General features: G+C 39.2%; 1 protein-coding gene across 1 annotated transcript in view; it reads left to right on the top strand.

Annotated features, from left to right (window-relative positions):
* Positions 1–18,966, top strand: part of Gpc3 (glypican 3) — a 406,231-nt gene that overhangs the window by 349,850 nt on the left and 37,415 nt on the right. The window contains exon 7 of the mRNA XM_090326767.1: positions 3,592–3,751. Within this exon, the coding sequence (XP_090182893.1) occupies positions 3,592–3,751 (160 nt within the window). The remainder of the gene's footprint in view (positions 1–3,591; positions 3,752–18,966) is intronic.

Genomic DNA, 18,966 nt, shown 5'->3' with positions numbered 1-18,966 from the left:
GTCTTTCTTATCTCCCCTTTAACAAATCATTTAACAAGATTCACTATTATTTTCATATATGCATATGAAGTACTTTGATGATATTTACCATCCTCTTCTTTCCTCTCTGTTACCACTGTTTCCTAGTCCCTGAAAGTCCCCCCATTTTACACTTTTTCTGTTATTCTTTCCTTTAAGGTCTAGATTCCACATACGAGAGAGAGCATGTGGTATTTATCTTTCACAGTCTGGTATGTTGACAAATCTCTAGAGTAGCTGCACTAATTTACATTCCCACCAACAAGGTATGAGGATTTTTTTGCCCCCCCCCAACCAACGCAGCCTCATTGACATTTGTTGTGGTCTGTTCTCTTGATTTTCATTCTGAATGTTCTATATGCTTAATGCTTTAACTAAAATATGATTAATTTCTTGTTTGGTCTTTTCTGCAGTACTGAACTCAGCCTGTACTTACATGACCATCACTTTCTCAAGATCGGAGGCATTTTGTGCTATTATTTTATTGAATATATTCTCTATGTTGTTAGTCTTCACCTCTTATTTTTTTTCCTATACCCATGATTTGAAAGTTTGGACTTTTAATGATATCCCAGAAGTGTTGTAGGTTACTTCAACTTGTAGTTCAGGTTTCTTTATTTTCACCTGCATGTTCTAAAACATCTATCTTGTCTTCAAACACTGATATTCTTCCTTTAGTTTAATACCATCTACTAGAGTCAATTTCAACTGAGTTTCTTACATGAGTTATTAAGCCTTTCTTTTCCAGAATTTAAATTTGATTTGTCCTTTATTTATCTTAATGGAGCTGTTCTTTCATGTCTTACACTGTCTACTTTATTTCATACAGCTCATCATTTGAATTTTCTTGATATTTAATCATGTTTATTTGTGTATTTCATTAATCATTTTATTTTTCTTGGAGGTGTCATCAATTTTACAGTTATTCGTGTTTGTTACTATAAGGGGTTTTTTTTAGTTATTAAGGAGTCATGTTGCCTTGGTTTTTTTCATGTTTCTTGTGTTTCTGCACTGAGTCTTACACATGAAAGGTCAAATCATTGATCGAAAGATTTCATCACCTATAATCTTTCCATTGAAATATCCTCCATATGTAGGCAAGATGATGTAGTGGCTGTGTTGAGATGCTGTTTTTCAGTAAGGGACTTGGGATATGGCTCAGACTCCGTCCAGTAGTATACGACACATGTGAGGGGAAGGATTCTGTGTAAGTCTCCTGATACAGAGTGTCTGGACATGGGGCCCGCACTCTCTTCCCATGGTAACACCCACAAACTTGCCATACAGTTCCCAGAGGTAGATCTCAGTGCTTTCACATTTTTCACAGAATTCACTTCTCTGTGAAGGAAGGATACTACAGAAGCCATGTCTCATGGCTGCCTGGCAGCCAACACATGACCAAGATGCAGTTCCAAGTTCCAATTTCTTAGTTATTTCAGGCCCCACTCAAAAATTCACCTCACAATATGGGGGAAGCAAGTGGGAAAATAATGTCATTCAAAAAATCTGGACTATAGGTCTTTAGACCAGCCTAGAAGCAAACACATACTAGGATACAGTTCCCAGAGGTAGTGGATATCAATGATTTTTGAGCCAGTCCTGCAGTTGCCTTCACTTTGGGAGTTAGATGGCTGTGAATATCATGAGATTTAGATGACCGGAGCTTAGCACCTCTAGCTGCTAATACATAACTAGAAGGCAGGCCTCAGAGGCCAAATGCTATACTAGCCACAGACTTGGTGCTTTATTTCAGTTGCAACTCTCAGGCACTAAAACTTGCTCTTTTCCTACAAGGATGAGGATTATAGTCATGGTGCCCTTCATTGCTAGATCTCCCAGCTGTTTCAACTTCTCCGTGAGACCTTGTCTGACCTTTTTTGCCTCTATAATGTATCTACAATGGCTATCTCCTAACCAGACACTGTGGCAGGGCATCTCCAAACTCCCTGAGCCATGATTATTCTTTGTTTTAATAGCCCCAGAGTAATTCAAACAATAGACCCTCCCTCAAGATTGTGCATTGTTGTAGCTATTGTTAGTAACAGAAGTGACAAATTGTCTTTCCTCACCAAGACTAGCTTTCCATACTTTGCAGTCAATGTCTCACCAAATCCCAGACCAAGGCTAACAGCAGATTGTGGAATGCGTTGATTTACAATGGACCTAGAATCCACAGTCTACCACAAGGGCCTTCTACCTTTGTGGATTGCTTCTTTACTTTCCTCTCCAATCCAGGGAATGCATCTTTGAAATGTTTGAAGCTTTTCTTCATTGCTTCTGTTACTCCATGCCTTTCTTTTGTCCTTTTACCCCATTCATGATTCCCAGTACTCTTTCTCTTTTTCTCTCTCTTATATTATTACTTGATTCTTCTCATTCATGGAGACAAAACAATGGATACTTCTGATCTTCCATCTTGCTTCTCCAACACCATTAAGATTGTTATCAAGGAAGCTGGGTAATGATGGGTCCCGTCTGTAATCCTAGTTACTCAGGAGACTGAGATCTGAGAATCACCATTCAAACCAGCCTTGGCAGGAAAATTCCTGAGACACCTATTGCCAATTGAATACCAAAAAGCCAGAAGTGGAGCCATGGCTTAACAGATAGAGTGCTAACCTATCCGTTAAAAACCTCAGGGCCAGTGCCCAGGCCCTGAGTTCAAGCCCCAGTTCTGGCACACACAAACAAAAAAAATAATAATAATGGGTGGGACTGAGAAATAGAAATGGGTGATAGGGCTAGAACAGGACTAGAGAATATGAAAGTGAGGCCTTGGAGATGGTGGGAAAAAAGTACAGTAGTATGAGAACTATCCACAGAAACCATCCATGATGCAGGTTTGGCTCTCTGGTTCAAACAGATGGAGGGGGGAGGAAGCTGCATAATATTCACACATGTGACTGGGAAACCAGGCACTAAAGATCAAAACAAATTTATCTCTTCCTGAGGATATTCTTTATAGTAAAACATTCATCTTAAGCAACCATTTTATATGAGTACAGCTAGTCTTTTCATCCCTTGCAAACTGTTTGTGTTTCAATGTGGCAAATGTAAATATGGTTCTGAGGAGCTTTCATAAAGATCTTTTCTGATCTTGATATCCCCCTAGCCTATAACATGCTTTGCCAATTATGTTTTAAGTTCCCCCATCAGCATGTTCTACCATAGAGATTTCTAGAAACTTAGATAACATGACATGGGAAAGGCTAGTGCAGCATGATATAAGTGGGGGAAGGGAATGAAGGAATTCAATCACGTCAAATGCTATGGGAAAGTCCAAAAGCTGGAAACTCTAAAAAGGAAAACAACATAATCCATTTACACTTATTTAAGTTCAGAAATGACTTTTGCAGCTGGTCTCTTACTGTATTTCCCAAGCTGCTCTCATACTTCTGGGTTCAAGCAATCTTCCTGTCTCATCCTCTCTAGTATCCAGGACTACAGACATATGCTATTATACACAATGAAAATGTCAAAGAAAAACAAGTCACCATTTTCATGATTCCTGTTAGTACTAGATCTACCCTAAAAATAGGAAGAGCTGTTGCATTTCTTATTATTTTCTTTCAGCTCCTGAGAACCATGTCTGTGCCCAAAGGTAGAGTTGTGGATAAAAACCTGGATGAGGAAGGGCTTGAAAGTGGAGACTGTGGTGATGATGAAGATGAGTGCATTGGAGCCTCTGGTGATGGAATGATGAAAGTGAAGAATCAGCTCCACTTCCTTGCAGGTAATTCAAAGCTGCCCAAATGGCATTGTGTAGAAATTAAAACTCAATTGAATCTTCTCTGTGGATTTCTCACATGATCATTACCCTTCAAGGAAAGACTATACTTTCAAAAGGGGAAGATGTCAGGTAATCGTTTTTCATCTCTGGTGCTGGGTACATTAGAAGTGTAACTTCCTTGATTTTCATTGTCTAAAAAAATGAAATGACCTCATTTACTGACTAAGTCTCTCATTGGAGAGTGCCTTGATTCTTCTCAGTTTTAAAAAGAAATATAACCTTAGGTGTCCTATGAAAACCAAAGATGGGACACCTTTCAATAGAAGAGATGTTTGCTAATCCCATTCTTCTTCGCATATCACACCTGTTTTTGTTTTTTGTTTTTTGTTTTTTTTACTCAAAAGCACTTTGACATCAGGCCAGGAGTTTGGCGTAGTGGTAGTTTGCCTAGTATGGATGAAGACCCAGGCTCGATTCCTGGGTACCACATGCATAGAAAAAAGCTAGAAGTAGTGACTGTGGCTCAAGTAGCAGAGTGTTAGCCTTGAGAAAACCCAAGGACAGTGCCCAGGCCCTGAGTTCAAGACCCAGGACTAGGGGAAAAAAAAGCACTTTGACATATGTAGGGCAGAGCTACACTTAAAAACTCAGCAGGGCCAGGTACACCAGTGGTTCACACCTGTAATCCTAGCTACTCAGGAGGCTTAGATCTGAGGAACATGGTTCAAAGCCAGCAGGAAAGTCCATGAGATTCTTATCTTCAGTTAGTCACAAAAAAGCCACAAGTGGAACTGTGGCTCAAGTAGTAGGGCACTAGCCTTGAGCAAGAAAACTCAAGGACAGCACCATGGCTCTAGGCTCAAGCTCAAGGACTGTCACCAGAAATTAAAATTAATTAAATTATAATCAAAATTAGGCTAAGGGTTTGTATATCATAGATATATAGTAATTTATGAAGTAAAACATATCTATAGAGTCATAGGTATTTATGTCTATGTAGTTGTGTTTATATTGCCAATACCATGTTCATAGCATTGGGTATGCAAATATTGAGTCCTCGCTCTTATACTGTTTGGATCTAATAGCCACATATTAAGGATACTATGCACCTTCTGTTCCTTTGTTCTTGACTTGTCTCACTCAACATGATTCGCTCATGTTCTGAAAACTAAGTGCCAGTGATTGCATATAGAGATTCCCTTCTTGAACACTTGCTTGTTAATCATGTCATTTGAATTATGATGTAAAAAATTAATGTTAATAAATTATTTAATAAAAAAATTAAAAATACATCACCATAAAAAATAATTGAATTTAAAAAAAAAACAATGATAGATGCTGAGGTTAAAAATACAAAGTAACAACAAAACCCCCCCTAGATTTGTGGTCCAAACCACAATATATAAAGTTCTTTCAAATAGATATGTGTCTTATATTTCTAGTATAAGAAAACTGGGGCATGCCTAGCATGCACGAATACAGGGTTCAATTCCTCGGTACCACATACATAGAAAAAAACCAGAAACGGTGCTGTGGTAGAGCTCATAACCTTGAGAAAGCCCAAGCACAGTGCTCAGGCCCCTAGCTCAAGGCCCAGGATTGACAAAAAAAAAACTGGGGCATAGAGAAGAAATGAAATTTCTGTAATGGGAGAACTGGAACTCTAACCCGGGACCTGAAAGTTTCATCACCATTCATTTGTCTTTGCAGTGTGCAGATTTCTACCTGAAACCATGCCTTTCTGCTGCTATATGATCCTACTTTTCTTGCAGTTTCTTTCCTAGTTTATCATTCTGATCCTAGCCTGGAAATGACTATCATTCACATCTCTTCTCAAGTCTCCGTATTTTCTTTCTTCTCTGGAAAGAACACACACACACACACACACACACACACACACACACACACCTTATCCGCTTTCCCTCTTTTACCTAATTTTAATAATGTATCTCCTTTTTAAAATGCAAAAGCAACTAATACAAATCTGCCCTCCAAACTAACATTTAGGTGTAAAATAGAGTACTGTTTATTCATTTTATATTGTTTAGCAGCAGATCTCTAGAAATATTTTTTTTACCTTCCATGGCTGAAATTCTATGCCCACTGAAAAACACATCCTTACTTTCTCTTCCTGAGACCTTAGAAACTATATAGTCACTTCTAGTTCAATACAAGTTGCATTGCTTTAGAGACTTCATACGAAGTAGAGTCATGCACTATTTTTCCTTCAGTGATTGACAGCATAGTTTAAAGACCTCCAATTTCCTCCATGCTTAGCACAGAGCAGGATTTCTTTAATTTTTGAAGCTGAATAATATTCCATTGTATGCATTACTACTGTTTCCTTATCTGTTCACCCATCAGTGGGCATTTAGATGATTTCCACTTCTTGACTAGTGTTGGGGTAATGGTGCCATAAACAGTCTTTATTATAGCGCCATGCAGATAACTCACATAATCATTACCACCAATCTCAACTGTATTCCTGTCTCACACCTCCACCTGCTTATGAATCACATCTGTCTGGCTTTCTCTTCACCACTCCAAACTTGATGTGTCACAGGCTGATTTATCAGCCAGCCATCTCAAACTGGTTTGTTCTTTGTCTCCTTGTTTTTTCTAACGCCTCTATACTGTCACTGGGTCCTAAAACTCAAAGGAACAGTCTTGATTTTCATATACAGCTGGGATGCAAATCCCTGTTGATTCCTTCTTTGTCATTTTTCTGCTTCTATCATTGCTCCCTTTCATTTTCCCCCCTCCTACTCTCCTGCATAAGCTATTGCAACCAAATCCTAAGTGTTTTCTAGGCTTCTAGGCTAAGGCCAGAAGTATTGAAAGCCTTAAGCTAGCAGATTAGAGAACAAAGAATCAGGGACCCAGACAGAAGATTCCATCAATTCATCATGCCCAGATGCCAGGTTAATCTTTCTAAAGAATCTCATACCTTGCCTAGCTCAGCCGCCTTCATCCTTTCCTATTGCCTTGAGGATAAAGCTCAGAATTCTGAGAGAGCCTTCTAGTCTAGCCCAAATTACGCTTCCTGGCTTTATTTCCTAGCATTGGCCCCATAGAAACCCTGTACTTTGTTAAGAAACAGCCATGTTTGTACCTGGGATCTTCATAAACACACAGTTCTGGTTTCTATCTTCATGCCTTACTCATGTTTATTTCCATACAGATAAACATCTTTTCTTCTTTCTTAAAGCATACCTGTCCATCAAAGTGCAATTCAAGTATGAGGCACTGAAAACAGGTTTATTAAATAGAGCAAACCTGTATTTGAATTTGATTTTTTTAAATGGTACTGGAGTTTTAACTTGGTCTCACGCCTACTAGGGTGATACTCTACCAATCCCCTTCCCTTCAGCCCCAAACTTTACTTCGTTTGAGCTAGCATGACCTGGGATAAGTTTCTTAGCTTCTTCTCTAAGTCTTCATTCCCTCACCCACCAAATGAGGTCATAATTCCAGCTTCACAGGTATCCTGCATGAGTATTACAGCAAGGAGAAAAGTTTATAAAGCATTTAGCCCAGTATCTAACATATGCTAGCATATAATCATTTTTAGTGATTGTTTACTAAAACAAATTCTGCCAATAGTTTAAAAAAAGAAAAGAAAAGAAAAGAAAAAGTGCAACAGTTCCTAGTTTCCATGAGACGAACTGATCTCCTAGATCCTGGCATTCTATTTGAAGAATGTTGAATACACATCAAAAGCAAACACAATGGACATCTGAAATCCAAATTCCTATGAAACCTAAAACTTCTAACCTGCTTAGATGATATTCAAAAAATTGCATTTTGGACTTGAAATGATTTTAGGTTTTTGAATTCGAGATGCCCAAGCAGGAACGTCTATACAAATATTCAATAATCTGAAAAAAAACTACAATCTGAAGCATTTTTAATACAAGATACTCAACCTATACCTGTAAAAGCTGAAGTTTACCTAGATGATTCATCACAACTTTTAATTACTCCCAGAACTTACCTGAAATATACCATTGTCCATTCTTCAGAAAAGTCTCTACTTCCTCCTACTCACTATTTTCTGCTCTGAGCCACATCCTTCTCCATTTGAAAAATGATTCCACAATTCCATTGTGACTTAACTTTTTAAAAAAAAGTATTGGGTATGGGACCTTGTCAAGAGCCTTTTCCAAATGTAAGTCAATTACTTCCTCGATTTCCCTTTATTTACATACACATCCATCTTTCAAAGAATTCTAGTCAGTGATTTACTGTAAAACACTACACGAAAGGTGATTCATTTATAGGACAAATGATTCATGGCCTCCAATTCACTTGACAAACCAGATCAGTTATCTTGCCAACCAGAAACTCTTTGGGACCCCATTAAAATGCGTCATGAGCCAGGCACTGGTGGCTCATACCTGTAGTCCTACTTACTCAGGTGGCTGAGATATGATGATTGTGGTTCAAGGCCAGCCTAGACAAGAAAGTCCATGAGATTTATGTCTAGTGAACTACCAGAAAACTAGAACTGGTGTTGTGGCTCAAAGTGGTAGAGTGCTGGCCTTGAGCAAAAAAGCCCAGGGATAGCACTCAAGCACCTAGGCCATGAGTTCAAGACATAGACAAAGTGGAGAAGAAGAGACTCACAACTAGTCTTCTAGCTTTGTGGCATAATAGCTATTTGGGATAATAGGCTATACACTTTGGTAAGCTATTACATAATTTTACCCTAAATTTGGGTGCATGCCATCTAATTCTAGTGATTCACCAATATCCATTTATTTAGTCGACATAACTTGGAACATTGTGTGTATTTGCCATTTCGTTTAACACTGCAAATTGTCTCCTCCAAAAGACAATTTGGGAATACAGAGCATGGCTCAGATTATGTATTTTCTCTTGTATCTCCTTTTTGTCTTAGAACAGACCTTTTTACCATTAACAGCAAGTGATCTTATCTGTTGGCTGACTTCCCTGACTCACTTTCTATCTCCTTTTCATAAACTAAAAGTAAGAAACACTCAAGGTCTATTCTTGGGTTTGCTTTACTCTACCATTGGTTCTAAAGAACTTTGTTGTTTTGTTTTGTTGGATCTGGGGCTTGAACTTAGGGCCTGGGGGCTGTCTCTGACCTTTTCTGCTCAAGGCTAATGCTCTACCACTTTGAGGCACAGCTCAGAGTACCAGGCCTAAAAAACTCTTTAGAAGTCATTTTTTCCATCCATAAAATAAAGAAAATGGCCAAACAACTCCTACAAAGCCATTTTAGTGCCAGTAGTCTGTGATTATGCTCATTTCTTCCTTTGGTACCTGAAAAGATACTTACCATTTCTTTGATGGATATCTTCTTTAACATTATCTTCAAATTTTGCAATCTCCTGTTCTCTTCTTCTAAGCTATTTGCATTTGCAAAACATCTCATTTTCAGCCAGTTACCTGTGGCTCACACCTGTAATCCTAGCTATTCAGGAGGGTGATACCTGGGGATCAAAGTTCAAAGCCAGCCCTGGCAGGAAGTGCATGAGACTCTTATCTCCAGTTAACCAACAAAAAACTGGAAGTGGAGCTTTCTGAAAATTGTAGAGTGCCATCCTTGAACAGAAAAGCCAAGGAACAGCACTCAAGTTTAAGCACTAGTGCCAGCACAGAAAAGAAAGAAAAATACCTGTCATTTTATGTATTGTAACCCCTGTGACTTTCATTATAAGGAAAACTAAGCTTGCTTCCAATGGTTGCTCTTACCTAGCCCTGAATGCACTTGTATCCAAATGCTAGTAAGATGTCTTTAGCATTGGGCTGGGAGTGTAGGCTAGTGGTAGAGTGCTTGCCTAGCATGCACAAAGCCCTAAGTTCAATTCCTCAGTACCACATACACAGAAAAATCCAGAAGTAGTGCTGTGGCTCAAGTGGCAGAGCTCTAGCCTTAAGCATAGTGTCCAAGGACAATGCCCAGGGCCTGAGGTCAAGCTCCAAGACTGGCAAAAAAAGTCTTTAGTATTGTTCAAACTTCCTAGAATGTATTCAGTTTTAAAACTCCATATCACCAAGTTGAACCAATTATCTCTTTCTCTATAGTATTTTGTTTTTTAAATTTAAGATAGAATTTGAGGCACAATTTCTAGTATAGTTTGATCTTTGCATAGGATCCAACATTTTTCCAATAAAAAGATATATCACTCCTTCTACATGTTGTTTTTCCTCATTTTATAGCAGGCAACATTTGTTCTAATTCATGTGTATTTTCAGATGTCACCCCTGGTAAGAGGCCTAGTAGCATAAAGTTCCTCCATTGGTTTTAACAGTCTTACCAGGCCAATTGATTAATTAATTAATTATAAATGCTTACCATCTCACATTTATCAGGGTCTGACATGACAGTTTAGAACAGTTAATCACCTCCTAAGTTGGTAGGATTACAGAGGGAGCCACCAGTACCTGGCTTAAACCGCTTTGTTTAATGGCAACTCCATTGTACAATTAGTTACAGATAATAAAAAGGAAGAAAGGAAGGAAGGAGGAAGAAAAAATGGAAATAAGGAGACAGAAATGCTGTGCTTGGTCAAAAAAATCTTAAGTGAAAAAAATAATGGCTTTACGACTATTTTCTAATTGCTATTTCTTTGAAGATCTTTGATACTTGTAATTACAGGTTACTTCTCAGTAATACACTCACTGAATTCTTAGACCCTGTCCTGCAGTGACTCTTTCCCTCAAGCTTGGGGCCTCAGTTACTTACTAGGAAGTAAAATCCATGTGGTAGACAAACAGCATGCTCTCTCCAACTCTTAGGATAGGAGAGCCTGAGACATCATGGGAAGGACATTATACCTACAGTCAGGCAAACTGGGTCTGTTCTGTCTTCCCCATGTTGTAGCCATAGACAGAGTCGCTTGGCTTCTCTGAGCCTCGATTTCTTCATTTCTCAAAATGGTCATAAAATATTCGCAGTTCTGATTACCTTATTAATCGTTGAAACATATGTGATCATGGATAAGAAACAGGCTTACTAAACTACAAAGCAGCATGCCCATTTAGAGTAATACTCTATTGTTCAATACCATTGAATTCTAAATTAATTTTGCTTGCCAAAAACCTTTAGCTAAAATGACAAACGAAGTCCCAAGTGTTCTGTTCAACAATTTGGATTTTACGTATGCTCCCCTTTCATCTCCAAAGATGGCATTTTTCAGTAACTTCTTTTTAGCCCAGGGTGGTCTAAAGTGAGAAAGTATTTAAACAATGACAAATATGTCTGCCAAGTTGTACAAATAACCACATAGTTGCAGCGGTAGGAGGCGCCTACATCTTGAAAGAATCACAGCTCGTTATGTTTTGTTTTCTTTGGTGGTATTGGGGCAGTGAGGGCAGGGGTGGACAAGTAGTAGAGGGGAGTCAAAAAGAGGCCCCTGATTCTTTCCATTCTATCTTGCTCTTAGCCACAAGCAATGTGCTTTCATGTCTTGATCTTTTCTTTTAGAGATCAAATACCATAGGGAAGCTGAAGGAAGCAAGGCTGGCTATAATAGCACTTCGGGCACAGATACAGACCAGGTGGTTTGTGCTCCTAGATTGACAACACAGCCAATCCTGGTTCACCCTAGAGCTTTATTCAGCTCATGGGGCTCACAAAGAACTTCTATGTGAGATTTAGCAGAGATATTATCTGCCAATTGGGATATGTACAAGAAAGGATCCTTACTCTCACCTTAGTGTTGACTAAGGAATTACTATTAGTAAGCTGATGATAGATGAGAGTAAGATAATATAAGATCTTTACCTAGAGTTTCCAAAACCTGACAGACTTTGGAGCCTATATTACTGGGGACAAAATTATTCTTTGGTTTGATTTTCTAAGTCTCCTGTAATACTTTCCCAATGAGCCACTAGAGTATGTGGCTTTGTGCAGGGTACAGCGGTGGACAATGCTATGGAGATTGGACTTGCTAGCTGGGTGATGGTGGTTCATACCTGTAATCCTAGCTAGTCTCAAGAGGTTGACATCTGAGGGTCACAGTTCAAAGCCAACCTGAGCAGGAAAGTCTATGAGACTTTTAACTCCAACTAACCACCAGAAAACTAGAAGTGGTGCTGTGGCTCAAAGTGGTAGAGCACTAGCCTTGAGCACAAAAGCTCAGGACAGCACCTAGATCCTGAGTTCAAGCCCCATGACCACCAAAAAAAAGCTTGAGAGGGAGTGATATGGTGCTCAGCTGGTAGAAAAGCAGAGGAGGAGCCCATAGATAAGTAGCAAGGCCAAACTTGCAGCTGAGCTGCCAAACAGAAGTGAAGTAATCCCCGCAGGGTAACAAAATAATTTTCCCACCCAACCATGTGCATGTGAGATGGTAAGAAGCATGTCATGTTCTACTGTGTATACACTTCTCATCCTGAAAATACTAGTGTACATTTCCCGTGCTCTCATCCACGCTGTTCTCACACACCAGAATCCTAGGTTTGCCTCTACTCCCTCTTATTCTATTGCTGCTTAAATCTACAGATTAGGAGATTCCATAAGCTAAATTAGGAGATTCAGTCTGTGCTGCTGCTTCCCCTCCTCTTTGCATCCACTTACCAGCCTCTCCTTCCCACATTATCCTTGCTCAGTAACTCTCCTTTATTAGGTACCCAATGCGTTTTTCTGTCATTCATTAGATGTCCCATAAATATTTCAAGGCTTGGGGTTTAACTCAGTGGTAGAGTGCTTGCCTGGCATGTAGGAGGTCTTGGGTTCTATCCCCAGCCATGCAAGACATACAGATAGACAGAATAAGATATTTCAGTAATCCATTTGTATTAAGGAGGTAGCTAGGTAGATATTTCAGTAATACACGTGTGTTTGGTAGATACATATATTTCAGTAATCTGTGTGTATTTGCTAGATAAGATATTTCAGTAATCCATATATATTAGATAGGTAGATTAGATAGATAGGTAGATAGATAGAGCATACATACATACACAGATAATACATTTCAGTAATCCATGTGTATCATCATTTAATTTTCTGTTTGGCTTTGTGGTAATGGCATGCAGTCTGCCACCGAGATACAACGTTATGTGTAATTTTCACTTTTCATCTTTCATCTCATAATTGACGGGGTAGCAGTGTGTTTTCCTCTCACCACTTCTGAAACTAACTTCCTCCAAGTATCCTTCACACTCTAGCAGCTGCCATTGTGAGCAATGAAGTAGAAGATCCTTTTTTCAGCCAGCAAAAGAATAGGAGCTTAAGTTATATGTACAAGTAGGGAAAGGCTCTGAGTATCTGCAGCCCCAAGAACATCTTAAGACAGTGAGGAGGATGAGGAATTGAAATGAATGGCAGCAGTTCCGGGAAGAGCAAAAGGGAATAACAGAGGTCAGCTACGCAAGAGAAGAATTTAGGAAATGTGAGTGTTTTCCCTTATCTAGAGGCCTTGTCTATAGAAGGAGAGAGTGAATCTTGAACCAGTGTATGACATTTATAAAAACTCTGTTCGACAGAAAGGCAAACTTTCTCAAATGTTGAACTGTTCTTTAATGGAATGCTCTAGGAAACACTAAGCTTCTTGATTGTGGGGATATTTGCCTAGACATTAAATAAGCATCTATTAGAAAGATGGGCTGGAAGGACATGCCAGTGAATAGTTATCACTTATCAAAGTCATGTATAGCTGTGTACTACTGAGATTTCATGATAGAAACATGAAAATAGAGTAAGAGAAGGATGATGGTAGAACAATAACGCTCAAGCCTGGAAGAAGGAAGGGGAGGAGAAAACAAAATCAGTTCATGCGTATGTGTACGTGTGTGTACATGTGTGTATGTGTGTATGTACATGTCACCAACTATGATTTTCTGTAACTATTTTCCTAAACAAACGGATTTTTCGAGGGAACAATTCTTTTCAACATCTTCTATTACACACGGCCCCTTGATTTGTTTTGCTAGTACAAGGATCCAGTTCTCATTTCTCCCCAATTATTTCCAGGCTTCTGGCCTTCTTGCCCTATTATTAAAAAGCAGACCTGGGATACAGCCCCTCCCCCAGCTACAGGTGATTAGCTCAAATTGCTGTGTGGTCATAATCAAGACTGTCCAGTTAACATTAATCTTCTGTATCATTGTTTCCCTTCCCTCTTCCTGTTATGGCCATATAAAATAGACCAGCACAATCTCAACACTCATCTGAAATCCAGGGCTTTTTCCTTCCCAAAGTAATCATACTTTGTAGACTATAATGAAAACAAATTACTAGAGAAAGGAAGTGACCAAAAGGCCTACAAAATACAAGCCATATTTTTAAATTATGAGATTCCACAGATCTCTGTAAAAATCACTATAAAAGTTTTAAGTGGTGGCTTTCCATTTCTAGACTTACCTAGTTACAAATGAACAACAAATTACAGAACCAACCTGTTTTGAATAGGCAGGGATCTCTGCCTAGCATCACTCCTTAACTTGGTAGAACACACTAGAAGGAAATCTGAATGTAAGGTGGAAATAGTGGTTTACTAGAGTTGGCTGGCTCATGAGAGCCAATTGTGAAGTTTGTAGAATTTCCATGAGCTGATTGTTAAACATAACCATCAATAAAAAGTCAACTATGAATTTAAAATGAAAAAAAATTCTATTAAAACCAAATGTGACTCACAAAGCTCATCACATCCTAATTGTTTAATTACATTTTATAATTATCTTTCTTTTGCAAAATACATGTGTATTGTGTCTGTGCTATTGTTTACTTTTCCAACTTTGTGTATAATTCCATTACCTTGGTAGCTTGAGGTGGCCATGAACTACTACCTAGAAACCAGGGTGGAAACACCCATTAAATCAGAGATTAATTTATTTATTTTCATTAATAATCTAGACTTTATATTTAAGAAAGTAATGGAGGAAATGTTGTTAGTGGAAGTTTACAGTTACAATCAAGTTGTCTTGGAAGTAATCACATTGGGAATAGCACAAAAAATTTGGGAAATATTCTACCACATTTGAAAACTATTATCTGATAGGAAAGAAGTCACTCCTGTCACTGATGGAATGAAGTTCCAACATATGTCTTTATTTTTTTTTGCACTTTTATGGCGCTCCTTAATAGAAACCAGTATATCAACCAATATTCCTCTAGGAACTGTACTTGATCATCAGTCACAACCCTAGTTGCAAATGCAAGAATCTGGCAAAAATCAATGAAAGGATTCTGTGAGCACCAACAGACTAAGTGGAATTTATAATAAAGAGCTCCATATATTCTTATCCATAAGTTGAGTGCTGCATACTAAAATAAAATTTAAAATAAAATGGCTGCATACTAAAATCAAATTTAAATTAAAATGGCATACATCCTTTTTTTTTTTGAGAGCCAGTTGGTAAATGTTTCCCAGCCTACCACTCAGTGCACAGAGACAGTAGATTTATAGATCTATTTCCATGCCTCATCCTTAAAGATTCTGGACTTAGATCAATAGTTCTGTTTGCCATGAATGAGAGAAATGTCCTGCCTTTCCAAGTTGACGCTGACAAATAAAAAAGCCCCTGATTTTTAGTGATTTTGATTTCTAGAAATCTATCCTTGGAAACTTTGTGAATCTGGAAATGTTCAAGCAGTTCCAGACGCTTTCTACCCAGTGGAGTGTGATGGTTTTTTTTCTAAAGCCTTGGCTAATCAGTGCAAAGAAATCTTCATCAGTTCAACCCCAACCTGGTAGATAGATAGTCTGCTAGCCAGCTCACGGGGGCCCAGAGTCAAGGACCACTTTGAAAGTTCATTCCCCTTATAGCAGAGGGCATTAGGACAAATGAATGCCATGTGCTAGTGTTAGGCCTGCTTGCCACAGAATTCGAGTAGAACTCCCAGTATCAGGTTACATTTTGTTGGCTCAGTAATCACTTTCATAGCCACCAACCATATGGGCAGAGGTTAGAAGGAAGGCTAAATTTAGACCACGCTCCCCTTCTCCTGTGCACCATTTCTTTCTTCTTTGTACAAGGAGGGAACCTATTACTCATACACACATGTACTACTAACTGCTAGAGAATGATGAAGAAAGTGTCTTCTAAACTGTGATTGAATTGTGGGTCTATGTAGCTGTATATTAAGAATGGCCACACGTTGCTTCTGCCAATTTCTGAATCTGTGTGTGACACACAGTCCTGGAAGACTACATCAGTAATGAAAAGAAACACAAGGATGTCATGCTATGACTGTTGCATCTTAAGTCCTTCATCATTTTTAGTTCATATCCAGAGACAGTTTTTTTCTGTGCATTAATATCCTTCAGACTCAGGGATTTGGAGAGTCTGGGAAGCCATGAACGTCTCTCTCTACTAAATTTTATTCTGTTCTAGCATTACTTCTGCCCACACACTGCTTCATATGGAATAACAGAAAAAATCAATTGGGCCGGTGGCCAGTGCTGTTGATTTTGAGCAGTGTCTTGGAAATCACCCTATTTCTGTTGTAGGGTTTTCTAAACCTGAACACACAAATTATACTTTAGTTTAAAATAATATGTTTATACTTCAGAGGAGTTTAGAATTCAGTTCCTTTTAAGGAATCAGAGTCTGCCTTCCTACCACTACACAACATGAAATCAGAAGGGCATTCTCCTAGGGAGGCATCTGTGGCTCCCGCCTGTAATCCTAGATGCTCAGGAGGCTGAGATCTGAAGATTGCGATCTGAAGGCAGCCCAAGCAGGAAAGTCCATGAGACTCTCCAATGAACCATCAAAAAAGCTGGAGGTGGAGCTCTGGTACAAGGAGTAGAGTAGAGCACTAGCCTTGAACTAAAAGTCTTAGCCCTGAGTTCAAGCCCCAGGATGAGCAAAAAATAAAAAGGACGTTCTCCTCAATGGTCTTGGGTTGTATGGCATAATGGACAGTGATGGATCCAAATTCTTTGCCTAGATTTTCCTAATCAGCCCCATACTGCTTCTCCAATCTTGCCTAACTGTTCCCTAACACATCCTGTACTCCAGCTAACCTGTAATAGAGCCCAAATTGTTCTTAGGCAATTTCAGGTCCACCCGGGTCTTTGAAAAGTCACATATTTCATAATTTACATGAAGTACTTAGTCTAGGAACCATGTATTCAGTAAACAATGGCTGTTAATATTCTGCACAACCTGGTCACTTAACCAATTTTTGTTTTCTCTCTGTATCTTCAAAACTCACTTCCCACCAGATGCTGGTGGTTCACACCTATAATCTTCACTACTGATGAAGCAAAGATCTGAAGATCACAGTTCCAAAGCAGCCCAGACAGGAAAGTCCATGAGATTTTTACCTCCAATGAACCAGCAAAAAGCTGGCTCAAGTGGTAGAATACTAGCCTTGAGTGCAAAATAAGCTCAGGGACAGTGCCCAGGCCCTGAGTTCAAGCCCCAGGCCTGGCATACAGAAAAAAAAGTACCTTTACTCCAGACACCCTCTCCTAGGCAAAGTACCTTGTTAATACTCATTCTGGCATTTGTCAACTTGGGATCTGGTAACTCCCACAGCTTAACACATAATTAATGCTCAGTTAGTGTTTATTTTTTGGCTCTGACCATATGAAGATGAACAGAACCTGCCCTTGGGTAGAAGAAGAAGGGGAGGCAATGGGAAGGGTACAAACTCCTAATTAGATAATTATGATGGAATTCAGTTAAAACACTGATTGCAGTATGCCCAGTGAGTTATAGAAATACAAAAGAAAAGCTGCCAACCCAGACTGGGATGGTCCCAAACTGAGCTGAATCAGAAACAGCAAGAACAGTTAGAAACAGTGTACAAGTCACGTGGAAAACAGAAAAGATGACAAGCTAATGGGAAAGTATGGGCAAAGACATGGAGGTGAAGAAGTCACAGTGGTTTTAGAAGTGATGTGCATTAGAATGTCACTAGGAGAGTGGCAGAGACATGAGACTAGAAGATTGATTAGGGCCTTTCCATCATGGGGACTTATTCTGCCTTGTTGAGGATCTTGGCCTTGATTCTGTAGCAGGGCTTATAAATTCACAGCATGTGGACCCACCCTTCTTCATGCAGACATTTATAAGTAGTCACAACACCCCATTCTACCGAACCCACTGATCTTCCTATTCCTTCTCGATGTAATACTGCAGAGAAATACCAAGAAATTGTAAGTGAATACACATGTTGCTGGTAGAAGGGATGTGTCTTTGTGTGTGTGTGTGTGTGTGTGTGTGTGTGTGTGTGTGTATGCGTGCATATGTGCGCACATGCAGGGGCAGAAAAGTCAAAGAGAAGGCAAGTGTAGAGACATGTTGAGAATTGCATTTTGAAAGCTCAGCTGTGGAGAGTCGATGAAGCAAAATTAGGAAGGACAGCCAGCATGATATTGTTTCATTGTGGCTAAGTGGAGAATGAAGAATAGTGAAGGTTAAAGTCCATGTTTCTGCCTGAGGCCTGTGTGTAGATGCCAATGTCATTCAGAGAAGAATGTGATAGTCTTTGGTTTGCCATTCATAATAGCAGCTCAGAATTCACTGCCCTGGTTTAAATGTTCAGTGGAGAACCATTCATTTAATCTCTCAACAACCATGTGAAGTGGGTACCATTATTTCTGTCTTTCACATGAAACTACACAAGAGAGGTATGGACTATGGACTATGGAAAAGCCGACACAAGGACACGTAGGGGAGACGGTTAATGTAAGAAAAGCTGAAACTGTATGATTGCATCATTATTGACATGAATATAGACAGAGTCAACCAGGTCACCAGGCATCCGTGTGAGGATTTATCACTTCATCTCTAGTACTTTGCAAAACAAATGATTTGACATTCCCAAGAAGAGACCTACTTTAATGTGTATAACTCCATGCTGCCTTCATCACATCTGTTCTGCTCACAAGGGCAAATGTCAGCAGGAGGAAGAATTAAAATAGGATTATCCAAGTGATGACCCAAATGGCTTCCAAGTGAATCTTCTATGATAAACAACACATAGCATTCTTTCTTTTTTCCATCATAGGGCTTGAATTCAGGGCCTGGGCACTATCCCTGAGCTCTTTTTGCTCAAAGAAGCTAGCACTGTACCCACTTTGAGCCATATTGCCACTTCTGCTTTTCTGGTGGTTAATTTCAAAGAAGAGTCTCGTGGACTTTCCTCTTTGGGCTGGCTTTGAATCCTGATCCTCAGATCTCAGCTTCCTGAGTAACTAGGATTATAAGTAAGACCCACCAGCACTCAGCCGATATGTTATTTTCATCTTATCTTCATATCTGGCTTTCTTGATATGTGGCTATGT

The sequence above is a fragment of the Megascapheus bottae genome, chromosome X, assembly GCF_031878675.1.
Source record: "Megascapheus bottae isolate mThoBot1 chromosome X, mThoBot2.hap1, whole genome shotgun sequence".
Lineage (NCBI taxonomy): Eukaryota > Metazoa > Chordata > Mammalia > Rodentia > Geomyidae > Megascapheus > Megascapheus bottae.
Note: the sequence above shows the minus strand (reverse complement) of the source record. Positions and strands in the feature narration are given on the sequence as shown.